This window comes from Rattus rattus, chromosome 3 (genome assembly GCF_011064425.1).
Source record: "Rattus rattus isolate New Zealand chromosome 3, Rrattus_CSIRO_v1, whole genome shotgun sequence".
Classification (NCBI taxonomy): Eukaryota; Metazoa; Chordata; class Mammalia; order Rodentia; family Muridae; genus Rattus; species Rattus rattus.
Genome location: NC_046156.1, coordinates 20,243,443 through 20,257,423, shown reverse-complemented (window position 1 = coordinate 20,257,423; position 13,981 = coordinate 20,243,443). Strand labels below are relative to the sequence as shown.

Sequence of the window (13,981 nt, the reverse complement as noted above, 5' to 3'; positions counted from 1 at the left end):
GAGCTTGTTCTAGAACTAGTCTGAACAGCCACACGGTGCGTGATTCTCCAACCAACCCCACCATGTCTTCTAGAATGTTCTCTGGCATCTTTCCATGAGCATCTCTAAGAGCCTCCCATACCCATTCTAGGGTAACCCATTTCAAGTTGGCCCAGCTCTGGCTCCCTGAAAGCCTTGGGGCTATAATCCTGGGTCTTTTCGCGTGGTTCACACCTACATGGAAGACCTGTAGGTCATTTCTCTCAGAGAGAGTCTAATGAGGAGCTAGCGTCCTTTTCCCTGCGCATGATGGGAGGCACTAGTTTTCCATGCTTAGAGCTGTCTTACTTTCCAAACTGTCCCCTTTCTACACAAGCGTGTGTGGTCTCCCCCTTCTCTTCTCCCCTCTCTTCACTGAGTCAAAGACCGCTGGAGATGGAGTCCCTCCGGAGCGTATTTGTCCCTGACCATGGCCTGCCGGCCTTGCCAGACTTAGGAGGCATCTCAAAGTGGGGACCTGGTTTCACTCCGCTTTGCTGGGACCCAACCTAACACTGTGAAACCTCCATGCTCCCAAATACGAGGTCCCTTTAATGTGGTTCCCTTGAACGTGGTTTTACTTATTATAGTAACCCCCTCCCTAAAGTCCCACATTAGATTTGAAAAGAATCACGTTCTTAGCCCTCCTTCTTGGAGACTATTTAAATGGCCTTTCTTTATTTAGAACTAACAATGGAAACTGGCCTAAAGGTCTGTTTGAGCAGAAGCTGTGAGGTAAGGAGGAAACAATGTCACCGTGCCTCCAACAACCTCAGAGATCAGATTGTCCTAAGATGAGGAGAATTTCTGGGGAAAAATCCTACAGGCAGGACTGTGAAATAGAAGTGGCATTTCTTAGCTGACCGATACCATCAGACAAAGCTTCCGGTCACTTTTGGTACCTTCGGAATTGAGGGCATTAGTTCATAGAACTGGACATGTAGGCCTCTGCCAAATCATTGATATTGAGTTTGGACTCGGTGTGTGTGTGTGTGTGTGTGTGTGTGTGTGTGTGTGTGTGTGTGTGTGTGTGTGTGTGTGTGTGTGTGTGTGTGTGTGTGTGTGTGTGTGTGTGTGTGTGTGTGTGTGTGTGTGTGTGTGTGTGTGTGTGTGTGTGTGTGTGTGTATGTGTGTCTCTGTGGTGTGTCTGTGTCTCTGTGTGTGTGTGTGTGTGTGTGTGTGTGTGTGTGTGTATGTGTGTCTCTGTCTGTGTGTGTGTGTGTGTGTGTGTGTGTGTGTGTGTGTGTGTGTGTGTGTGTGTGTGTGTCTATCTTAGGTTTTATTCTTTCTGCGGTGTGAGGATTGTAGATGTCCATGTTCTGGGCGGTACTCACTACAGGTTAAGGGGGTTGCACTACTCTTCTCTTTTCTAAGAAAAACGTAATTTGAAATTATAGGTATCACTCATAATTATATAAGAACTTTACGTTTTATGTTCCCACTGAGGACAGATAAACAGAAGCCCCAGGAAAGCATGGAAGGCTGAGCCAAGGGCTTAGAAGTGGAATTTTCGCCTCAGCACTAGACTTGGTCAGGCACTGGTTTGGTCCTTCTGGCCCTCTCCCCTCAGTCCCCCACAAAGACCCGCCTCTCACTCCATGCCACACCCCACTGTCCACCCACCATGGCCCCCACCTCAAGATCACAAACCGGTTTGCAGAGGGTAAAGATGTGGGAGGAAGGAGGTGTGGAAATGGCCGTGGGTGGAGCTGGCAGTCAGGATGACTAAAATGAGACTCTTCGAAGTAACGGGGTGGAAGGGAAATTTCCCCAGGGTTCTGAGCGGTTACCCCAGGGCCTCATGCTCTCAAGCATGCCCTGTTATCTGCCTTAGCCAGAAGTCCCTTTTGATTGCACTGTGGCGTTATTTAAAGTGTTTCCTGACGTTGGTGTTTCCCAGGCAGGAGGCAAGAGAGAGCCCACGGTTTCATTTCCATGATTGGAAATTGTTTTCTGGTCTCAGTCACAGCCCCTCCTACTTCCCCCGCTGACCTCTTTAAGATGAGCAGATCTATTTCACACGGTATGGGAGGTGCAGGGAGGCATTAAAGCAGCGAATCCAAGGGGATAATGTAGTGCAAGCAGAGTCAAGCCACAGTTGCAAGTGATCGGTGATTATGAAACAAAGTAATCTACCTTTCCAGTTAGGAAAGAGGCTTCCTAGAGGTCAGACAGAACGCTGTTCCCGTGTCTGGCAGTCCATTAATCACCAGCAATTCATTAGGCCTTAATGTGGATCTAATGAGAAATTCCTATTACTCAATGTTTGATTTGGGCTCTGTTGGTTAATTATCAAATGGAACACCAGAGACTCTAAAATGTGATTATGGAGTGATCTCTAATTTTTAAAAGTCCTTTCTTAGAGCGTAATATTCCATTAACAAACCTTAAGAATCGGAAGGCCCCCAGTTCGGAGATGTGTAGCAACTGAATGTAATTACAGTCCCTTTCAGAGAGGAGCCACTCACTCCCTGTGATCTAAGGCCTTGTAACCCATTCCCTGTTGTGTGTTTCTTTTGTCTTAGTTTTCTGTGTTCCTGGGGATTATTTTCTTCCTGGAACTCACTGCTGGGGTGTTGGCATTTGTTTTCAAAGACTGGATCAAAGACCAGCTGTATTTCTTTATTAACAACAACATCAGAGCCTACAGAGATGACATTGATCTGCAGAACCTCATAGACTTCACCCAGGAATACGTAAGTTCCAAGTGGAAGCGTCTTCTCCCATAATGCTTTGTGTGTCTGCCAGCTGGAGCCGTCCAGCTGACTTTTCTGTCTAGTGTCTGGCTGTTTGCTTGTTTGTTTCTTTATTTCCTTTTCCTTGCTCCATAGCTCATATTTGTATCTCAAAGAGAAACATTCTGATTTCATTTCTCCCAACTTGTGTTAAATTAGAGGAAGATAAAACTCTCAAGCAAAAAGATGATCACCGTGATGTCCCCTTGTCAGCCTTTGAAGAGAATTGCTTTTATATATGTTTAGAGTTTGATTTGATTAAATCTGAGTTTTCCTTATTCCCTCCCCTGTAGCTCACAGTAGTGTAATTAGCAGGGCATTTGTTTGTAAAGTTCCTCAGATGTGCCCATCCAGATACCACATGCGTGTAGTTCAAACCAAAAGTTCAGAGACTCCTAAGGCCTGCTGCCTTCTAACAAATGGAAGATAAGCAGACGCCGCCTGTCACACAGGTGTCTGAACGTGACTGTGTGACTGACTGTTCACGTACGGTAAACAGGCAGATGTCATGTCACTCAAAATGCACGAGGAGTCACTCTCATTGGACTTGGACTAGCAGAACTTGGACTCTTCCTGGGAGAAAAATGAGAATAAAGCTGGGCCATTGTCTGATACAAATGGATACGGGGACAGTCAGCGGTACACATGGCCTCATCTTAGGCCCAAGACCCGCCCACAGATTAGCAGGTCCTCACACATCTGCACTGGAAAACAATGAGTAAGCCAAGCCACCTTGGTCTGTGGCGTCCATGGCAGTAATATTTAGAGCAAGATCAAGGAGCACACAGAGGCTCAGGGGACCGAGGTCTAGCTCTGAGTAGGATAGGTTTCACTGGGATCACATTTACCTTGAGTCAAGAAGGCCACACTTCGTCAGCACTGAGTGGGTGTTGAGGTCTTAGTTTCACTCAGTGGCTGCTGTCTAGAGCAAGCATCCTTGGGTGTGAGCCCCGTCCCACCCACTCTGGCAATTTCCCTGTGCCGTTGGGCCATAGTGCACACAAGCTCTCCGTTTCTTGGGCCTTCTCCCTGACTAGTTGGCATGACAGAGCTAATGAGGCTTTACCTGTGGTGTCCAGCCTAAGCCCAGAGGAGCAGCTGAGTCTGCAGAACCTGTGTGTGAGCCTGCTCTACTCGGCAACACTGCCATTTCATGTGATCCTGGTCTTCTGTTCTGGGGTTAAAAATATTTCAACATAGCTCTTTGGTCCTGAAAGCCTTAAAATGGCCACGGGTTGGTTTTATTTGAGAAGTCAAGATAATCCAGTACAGGAGGAGCCCATAGTCAGTCTCCATTTAAGACTGAGTTAGACTGAATTTAAGAACTGAATTGTGGGCTGGAGAGATGGCTCAGAGGTTAAGAGCTCTGACTGCTCTTCCAGAGGTCCTGAGTTCAATTCCCAGCAACCACATGGTGGCTCACAACCATCTGTAATGGGATCTGATGCCCTCCTCTGGTGTGTCTGGAGAGAGCGACAGTGTACTCACATAAAATAAACAAATCTTTTAAAAAAATAAATCTTAAACACAGAAGAGCTGAATTGAGCATGAAAATAAGCTCTTTTAAAAAATTTAATGTAGGCAAAGATAATGAAAAGTTAAGCCTCCAGGAATTTAGAGAGGTGGGCCTGCCTGACCCGTGTTTGCCCACTGTACCACTGGACATCAGCCCTGCCGCTCCCTGTCCTGTGAAGTGGCTGCTGTTTACCTTGTTACACACATGTCAGAACTCACCCAAGTGTCCACTGTTCATCTGATGCCACGTACGCTCAGTGATACTAAGAACCATTAAAGTAAGATCGAAACTCAAGCACAACCAGAGTCGCCTCGCTCTATGTTACCACTGTTGCTAGCGTTTCATTTTTCCTTCTAGAATGTTCTGGTTTATCCTAGAACGTGGCCAAGCCACATTCATCTCGAGCCCTGCTATACAATGCCCTTCCCTTCCCTACTTACGTCTCTCGTCAAACCATCTACAGGAACTTCAGCCTACATTACTTTGGAAGGCTTTACAGGGCCCATCTAGGTCCATTTTAACTTAAAAATGAATTGCGAGATGCCGGACGGGTCGTGCGGGTGGGGTGCAGGTGGTGGGTCGCCCCATGCTGAGACGTCCTCTCTAACTCTCCTGTTTGCTCCAGTGGCAGTGCTGCGGGGCTTTTGGAGCTGACGATTGGAACCTAAATATTTACTTCAACTGCACAGACTCCAATGCAAGCCGAGAGCGATGCGGTGTGCCGTTCTCCTGCTGCACTAAAGACCCTGCGGTAAGAACGACAGCTCACTGCCAGCCGCTCTGCACCAGCACTCAGAGCGATGTCTGTCTCAAAAATCTCTTCTCATAAGCTTGTGCCCGAGTGCCTGATTGTAGGTCCCAGAAGAGGGTGATGTGTTCCCAGTCAGGACAGGATGGTCGGAATTAATTTAGCAAGTGCGCGTTGTCTCCTGTTCTGAGCCTTGGTGTGTTTGACTCACGGGAGGTCAGAAAGGGAGGAAATTTCTAGGGGGAAATTAGCCCCACCCTAGGAATTTCTAGGGGGAAATTAGCCCCACCCGAGGCCTATGGAGCACACGTGACAGTGCTGTCGGGACAGAACTGGGAGCCCATGTCACTTGTTCCTCCTTGATGAGAATGGGGGGCTCGTGGGTGAGCCATCTGTCTGCAGTAGCTTGGGTTTAGTAAGCCTTCTCTTCTCATCTGGTTTCTGGGAAGGGACTCGGGAGTAAAGGAGGGATTGAGGCATGACAAGGTGTGACCGCTGCTCGAGGAGCCATGGTGGCCCAGAGGGTGGCGTGAGGATGGCTGTAGCGGCTGCCATGTGCAGTTTTACTTTAGAAAGAAAACGTAGAGCCCATCCACAAGCTACTCCTGTTTACTACACTTCACACCGTGTGCGTGGTTCGTAGAGTGAAAATATGAACCGTCTGCATTGTGAGTGAAAAGCCAGACTGAGTGCTAGTGTGCCCTATGTGAGGAGTGGCTGTAGCCCTTCCTGGACAAGCTTGCTCTTGCCCACGGTGAAGCACAGTGGGCACAAGTGAGTCTCTCAGGCTCCCCTCTTGCAACCTTGGGGGCTATGGGGCTCTCATGGAGGCTGGGGTTTTAGGGTGTTTGGCAGGCTGCTCATCTGGAGGGCACATCAGCCCAGGCTGGGCATCACTGAGAACTGTGCCACCCTGCCTGTGACTCCTTTCTAGCCAGCCTGTCTTCCCCCTCTGAGGCGGGTCAAGTGGTCCCCTGCTCAGGCAGCCTGGGCATGTACTGGCCGGCATGCTCCCTGTCTTCTCTCTGGGTCCTACCTCAACTGCCTATGGTAAAAACAAGAAGAGTCTCCAGGAGTCACTAGGCAACAGATCCTTCAGTGGGTCTGTCTTGTGCCGTGAACTCTGACCCCCAGAGGGGAGGAAGCAGGTGACCCGTAGTATTTCCAACCAGATTCTAGAAATGTCAGGCTACCCGTTTGACACATGGACAGGCAGTGTTTTGCTTTGTAATTAGTGACATAATGCTTTTTTATTAAAACACTCGCACACACACACACACACACACACACATACACACACACACACACCACACACACTTTAAGTGACAGAAATCTATAGATTGAAAGGGACACACACATATTTGCCATGCATAAGACCCTAGATCTAATCTCTGTGCTATGTTTTAAAAAGCAGAAATTGCCAAAGAGCATAAAGATGGTCATCTTGTCCTTTAAGGTTGATTTTTGTTTATGTTTCCAGTTCCCTTGAAGCTTCCTGAGGTTGGCAGTATTTTGAATCTTATGTTTGTGCACATGTGTGTGCGTGCCCATGCACACACATACACATATACACATAGACACACATACACACACACACACCACACATGAAGGACCTACTAGAGTCTCAGCTTTCATTTATAGGCAGGAATGTTTTAATACATATTTTTGAAGCTGCTCTCATAAGTACACAGCATTTAATAATAATGTTTGTTAAATAATAATATTAATAATACCATTTAATACTGTGCTGTAGTCCCCTTCCATTCTTAGATGGGCTCTCTGCTGAACAAGAATGAGTTTCACCTTTCTCTTCCTTTCTTCCCCAGGAAGACGTCATCAACACTCAGTGTGGCTATGATGCCAGGCAAAAACCAGTAAGTGAAACCCGCCTTAGCACATGGTGATTTTTGGAGGAGTGTTTGCATATGCACAAGGCTGTATCTGTGACCCTCTGCTCTCTTCCCTTGTAAAGGAAGTTGACCAACAGATTGTGATATACACAAAAGGCTGTGTGCCCCAGTTTGAGAAGTGGCTACAGGACAATTTAACCATTGTGGCTGGTATTTTCATAGGAATTGCACTGCTCCAGGTAAGACGTGGGTCCTTGGTGCTGCCTCAGACAGCAGTGCCCAGAAGGACCTCCCCAGATGTCTTAGTTAGGGTCTTATTGCTGTGAACAGACACCGTGATCAATGCAAGTTTAATTGGGGCTGGCATACAGGTTCAGAGGTTCAGTTCAATATCATCAAAGCCAAGAACAGACTGAGCATCCTCAGGCAGCTAGGAGGAGGTCCCCAAGCCCACCCCCACAGTGACACACTTCCTCCAACAAGATCACACCTTCTAATAGTGCCTGGGTCAAGCATATGCAAACCATCAGACCAGGCCAAGACCTTTGCTTTGTCTCTTCGATGCCTTAGCCTCTGAGATACACTGGAGGTCCCGGGAACAGACTGGAACTATTGGGTTGGTGTTTATTGAAGGTCTGAGTCTAGGTCCGGAAATACGTTAGGAAATCTTGTTTCCTTTTCACCACAGAGAGGCTGATAGGCCCCAGGTTGTCAGCTGACATTCGTTGTTTCCGAGGGCTTAAAGGACTGTGTTGTGACAGCCGGGGCAGACCTGGCTGCTCAGAGGGGGACCTCAGCAGAAAGGCCAAGCTCTGTGGAGTTGCAGGAGTATGTGCTATCTTTTGTGTCTCTGGTCCAGCTTGCCCAAGTGCTGGTGAGTGTAGTCCCGGATGCTGACTCTTCCTGTTGATAAGATGCTCTCTGTGGAGGACCGCAGATGGATACGTGGTTGAAGGAAATCAGAGATCGCTTAAGTAAATAGGAAGTCATCCTGTGTCACAGATTATAAACTCAGTGTCGCTCAAGGGCCATCAGCACTCAGTTGATAGAGATTCCGTGCTCTCTGTCTCAGATACAACCTCCCCATTTAGTCATCCACTCGCTGGGCCTGAGTTTGCAGGGAAAAACAAGAGATCAGAGTAGTCAAACGCACCGAAAGAGGATGGCAGGATGAAGAATTCTTGTTTCCTAATTAAATCTGACTACAAAGTAACAGGGTTCAAGACGGTCTTGCCAGCTTATAAAGTTAGCCATTACTGAGTAATAGGATTAAATTACAGATAGCACTTTTGTGAGCTTTGTTTTGATAAGGGAATCAAAACTATTCAACGGGGAAGGAACAAAAGGTTTTTCAAGGAGGGAAAACAATGACTCAGTGGTTAAGAGCACTGGCTGTTCTTCCAGAGGACCAGGGCTCAATTCCCAGCCCCTCCATGGTAGCTGACAACTGTCTGTGACTGTAGTCCCAAGGGATCCAGTGCCCACTCTGGCCCCATCCACACGTCATGCATGAGGTACACAGTCGTGCATGTAGTCAAAACACCCATACACATTTAAAAAGAGAAAAAAACTATTAAAAAAAGGGTTTTGAGAAATGGTGCAGGAATTCTGATTTTCAGTCTAGAAAAGAATGCTGTTTAGACACCTATCTCATGTAAACATAAACTTAAAATAGATCAAAGACCCAAATCTCAGTGTGGGGAGCTGAATGCCTGTACTGTAAGCCAATGGAAAAGGTTGAAGCGGGGTCTCAGGATCGTCATTTAAGAGCCAACCAGCCCAGCCTTCATACTCAGAGCCTGTCTTCGTGTAAAATAAATGAACAAAACTCTCTCTTATAAAACCCAGAGCTGTGGGCTAGAGGGATGGCTCGGCGGTTAAGAGCACTGGCTGTTCTTCCAGAGGTCCTGAGTTCAATTCCCAGCAACTACACGGTGACTCACAACCATCTGTAATGGGATCCGATGCCCTCTCCTGGTGTGTCTGAAGACAGTGTACTTACTATTTACATCAACAGCTCCTTTAAAAGATGCCAAAGTTGTGACATTCTAGGAGAAAACTTGGTGTAAATTAGTGATTTTTTTTTTTTTCTTGGACAAAGAGTTTCAGAGAAAAAAAAAAAAAAACAAAACCACCAACGGAAACAGAGGTAATGGCACCTCCTCAAAATATAAAACTTCCACACTGAAAATGGTGCCATCAAGGTTACTCACACAATGGCAGGAAGTGTTTGTGGGTGAGTGTGTGTGTGTGTGTGTGTGTGTGTGTGTGTGTGTGTGTGTGTGTGTGTTTAGTGTGTATCATATATATGGCTTATAGGAAACAAGAAAAAAGGCAAGCCTGGACTACCTACCCAGGTCTAGTTTAAAAATGAAGAGTGTCAGTAGACAATTCTCCAGCACAGATAGAAATGGCTGTGGCACATGAAAAGGTGCAGCATCCCTTGCTGTCAGAGAACTGCACGTCCCAACTGCAGTGAGGTACCCATTGCACACCCACTAAGATGGCTATGGATAAACAAGGTGGTGGGTGTTCTGAGGATGTAGGACAAATCACTTGCACCTTTCTACCGTGGGGGAGCAGAAATGGCTCAGCTCTTTGGAAAATAATATATGGTTACTGTGTGACCCTACAATTTTCCACCGATGCAAAAGGAATGAAAAACAACATTTACCCAAACATTGGCACACACGTGCACATAGCAGCAAGAAGTGGAAACACCGAGGAATCCATCCATGGGTCTTTAACAACTGGGGTACGTCCTTATGGTTGGGTCAGTACGCAGCCATCAAAAAAAACATGAATTGGCCAGCTGCGCCATGCATACCTGCAGTCTCAGCCCCAGGGAAACCAAAGCAGAGGCAGCAGGATGACAACTGAACAGGGAGGAAGACCCCGCCTCAGAAGCAAGCAAGACAAACAGGTAGAGCAAACTGGCCGGGTAATTCCTCGAAAGTCACCACAGTTCCTCTCTGCAGCTGCTTTTGTGAAGAACCAGCATTCGTATCCCTTGTCTGCATCCCCCACCCCATCACCTCCCTCCTGTCTGAGTCAGCGCTCACCACATCTTCACGGTGCTCTCTGAGCGTGCCCACTTCTCCCTCCGCACAACCTGAGTCCCTGACTCAGAACAATCACCCACCCAGTCAGCCTGGAGCTCTGCCTCCCACCGTGACCTTGCTGATGGGGTCACCACTCTCACGGGAAGAGGGAGGAAGCTGCAGACCCCAGTGAAGTGGCAGACCCTTCCCTCCAAAGGTCACAGACCTGACCTGAGCAGGGAGAACAGGGCAGGTGCATCCGGTGGTGATTGGATCAGTCAGGACCCTAGCCAGGCAGGCTGGTCACCAACAAAACATGTTCCCTGCGTGTGCGGCTTCATTAAGGCCTATTACCTGGCAGAGCCCATGGATTATAGAAGGATTGGGTTGTGACCCACCTGTGCGAGATAAGTGCCCCAGCTGGGCTTCAGCCCGACGTTCCCACACACACGGATGGCATCCCTGGTCACAAAGGCAGCGCATGCGTGCTGAGGTCACTTCAGCTTTCTTTATCTTGTACGAAACGTTCACTAAAGTTCTTTCATTTGTGCCACACAAATAAAGAACATTCGTAGCTGAGTCACGAAGGTCTACAACACGGTGATACCTCGAGGAGGAAATGAAGAGAGGTTTGTTCAGGCCCACGGTTCAGAGGACCAGACCCATGGTGCGGGAAGCCATAGGGGCCGTAGCAGCTCAGAGGCAGGTAACGCCTTTGACAGCTGTCCTTAGCAACATGCTTGCTAAGTCACAGACTCCAGTGTCCTACAGCCTCCCATAGAAGTGCCGATAACTGGAGACTGAGTATGCAAACCCATGAGATTGTGTGGGCTTTTCTCATTTGATCAGTCACCGTATCTGTGGGTGAACCCAGAGATGGTTTGGGTACTTAAAAGAAGTCACAGGCACCACATGTTGTCTAAAGCCATTTCGTGAAGATCAGGCAAACCCACAGAAGGAGAAGGTAGATGAGAGCTATCTAGGCCATAGGGAGAGGTGGAAATGGGTTCTCTTGGGATAGTGTTAGTGTGAGGGAAATAAACAGTGTCTGTATTTAGTATTGAAGAGATAAAGTCATGCTAAAATTAGGGATTTTTATTTTCTCTCCACTCTTTTTTTTTTCAGCATATATATATATATACATATATATATATGTATGTGTGTGTATATATATGTATGTGTGTATGTGTGTGTGTATATATGTTTATATGTGTGTGTGTATATATATATGTATGTATGTGTGTGTGTATATATATATGTATGTATGTATGTGTGTGTGTATATATATATGTATATATATATGTGTGTGTGTGTGTGTGTATATATATATATATATATATATATATATATGAATGACAGGTCTCGTGTATCCCCAAGCTGGCCTCAAACTTGCTATGTAGCCAAGGATGGCTTCTGACCTTCCAGCTTCTTCCTACCCACGTGTTGGGATTGTAGATGTGTACCAACACGCCTGGTTTTCTATGGTTCTGGGAGCAGAGCCCAAGGCTTTATGCATGTGAGGCAAACACTTTACAACTGACCTAAGTCTCCGTCCTCTGAATATCCATTTAAGAATCAGATTACCAAGCAGGGAGGGGCAGACCCAGTGACCAGGGAAAAGCCCAGAGCATTTGAATTCTGCCGTCTAACTTGGTTTTCTCTCCTTTTTCAGATTTTTGGGATATGCCTGGCACAGAATTTGGTGAGTGACATTGAAGCTGTCAGGGCTAGCTGGTAGACCCCTGCAACCACTGCTGTCAGACACTGGACTGATTCCCCCCTCGCTGACTGACCCTCTGTGCGCCGGCCGGCTGATGGCGGGTTGCAGAGACCTGGTCACAGGTCTGCAGTCTCACCCAATGGAGCTGCCAAGAACTTAACTTTCTGCGGGGGTAGAACTTGGAAATGCTGCTCACGGACGGTCCCTCGAACAAGAAAAACGAAACAGCGTGCAAGTCGCGGAGTCGCTGTGCAGTGAATCTCTACTGTAGCCGTGAATTGATGGACAGATGGATGCTACCAGAAGGGGGGAAGGGGGAGGTTGGGCACCGCATGTACTTGAATTTATGGAGAATACAGTGCTGTCCACATCTTGGCTAAAACTTGGGTCCTTATCTGCCAGGGCCAGGTGTCCTGAAATCCCTCAATGCACATTTCCAGAAACTGTTGCAACTGTCCTCCAGAGAAGAAAACAGCGCCCCGGTGTTCAGATTCTGAGAGGGGTGGAAGAGGTCATGTTACAGAGTCCGCTCTCCTTCCTGAGTTTCCCCCTAAGAGAGCTGGGTGTTGGCGGCAAACTAGAGTGGCCAAGGCCGTGATCCACATTTCCACAGGACTGATCTTTCCTGAGTGGCCAGCCGGAGTCTGAGTTTTATCAGTGACATCCGAGGAGAAAATGAGGTTAATGAGAGACACTAATTAAACACCCCCTTGCCCCACCTTATCAGACTAGCAATTGGGTTCTTCTGATACTCTGGAATATTCTGGGCTGCGTTTTGTGTTTTATATCTCTCTCTCTCTCTCTCTCTCTCTCTCTCTCTCTCTCTTTATGACTGGTTGTTATTTTGGTTCTTTTTTCGTCTCCCAAAGGCAAAGGCTATATGACACAGTCCTCTGTAATGGTTTCCTATTCAGCTTAAATAGTAAGTTTCTGTAGACACTTCACCTGCATGTACCGTGACGCCCCCAAACCCATGTTCTTTTCAGAGAGACATTTGCGAGTGTTTGTTGGTGTTCACGCCTTGGGTGGTCGTGGCATGTTGTCCTAACTATGTCTTCATATGTCCCATGGGCTCACTGCCTCTCCCAGCATCCAGCTCGGCTTCTGTCCACTCCCCGATCCTCCATAAAGCCCGGTTCCAAAGCAGGGTTGAATGGTCAAAAAGCATTTAATGGGGCTTTCCTTTTTTTTTCCCCCTCTCTCTCTCTCCCTTTTTGCAACTTCAGTTTTGTCGTATATTAAATAAAAAAGCAAGCCAAGTATAGTGCATGGCAGAGCTCTGTCCTCGCTGAGGTGGCCTCAGGGCGGTAACAAAGCACAAATATTTGTGGGTCTGCACTGAAAGCCCAGCCAGGGTTCTGTGATGCTAGGTGGGAAGCCACCTCCGGGTCCTTCTCGTGCCCACCGGGACGATGGGATTGAGCCCCAGACTTTCACCCAGCTTGTGATAACCCGTGGATGTTGCTTTCATGGGGAGCAGATTTTAGTTTATGGGTCATTGGGAAGACCACAGCCTCTGTGATAGCAGCTCCTCTTTCGACAGCCAGCATTCTGAGCAATGCGGCCCTGTTTTCCACGTCCACAGCACGTGCGTGTATTGCATGGCTGTTGGACACGGTCCACTCACAGGGAGGTCAGGCATTCCTCTGAAGTCTCATCTCCACAGTTTGGGTGTATGTGGCCCTGCATGTTTGTATTGGTGTCTGTTGTAGGTAGATATAGTCATTCCATCCATGGCTGTGAGGTCACGTGACTTCACCCCTGCCCATACCACAGCCGTCGCTTGTGATGCCCTTCAACATGGACACGCGTGCTCTCGGATTGGCACTTCTGTCTTCTTTATTACCTCATTCTCCAGTGAACTGCATCTGGCCAGTTGATTCAGAATCAGGCAAGATCCCCACCCCGTGGCACATACAGTGAAAGCCAAAACACAAGCCCAAGTGAGTTTTAAATTTTAATCACCCTTTATTTTTTACACTCGAGAGTGATTGTAATAAAAGCTGTCATTAATAAACTCGGTTCTACCTTACGTGGGATCTCATTGTCTTACATTTCTGAATCACTTCTCAGAGGCTGGCTAATATAAAATACTCTGGAATAGCTCCTTAAAACACAAAAGGCCTGGGCCAGGGGGACCGCTCATGTTTAGTGTGCCTGAAACTTCACGTTCAATCCCATGTTCCTGAAACCACCATCATTTCCAGAATTTCTAAGGAGGTGAGTCAGGGTGGGGTTCAAGGACTTGCACTGGGGAATTCCTAAGATGCTGATGAGACCACACATTGGTTTTTAGGAACACCGATCAGTCCTGGGAGGGGGAATTTGCGGTTGTAGGGGCTAAATCTTTGAA

At 47.4% G+C, this 13,981-nt stretch overlaps 1 protein-coding gene across 1 annotated transcript in view; it reads left to right on the top strand.

Moving 5' to 3' along the window:
• Positions 1-12,010, top strand: part of Tspan5 (tetraspanin 5) — a 160,038-nt gene extending 148,028 nt beyond the window's left edge. The window contains exons 4-8 of the mRNA XM_032897253.1: positions 2,544-2,714; positions 4,895-5,020; positions 6,844-6,891; positions 6,990-7,106; positions 11,581-12,010. Of these exons, the coding sequence (XP_032753144.1) occupies positions 2,544-2,714; positions 4,895-5,020; positions 6,844-6,891; positions 6,990-7,106; positions 11,581-11,646 (528 nt within the window). The 3' untranslated portion in view covers positions 11,647-12,010. The remainder of the gene's footprint in view (positions 1-2,543; positions 2,715-4,894; positions 5,021-6,843; positions 6,892-6,989; positions 7,107-11,580) is intronic.
• The last annotated feature ends 1,971 nt before the right edge of the window (positions 12,011-13,981 follow it).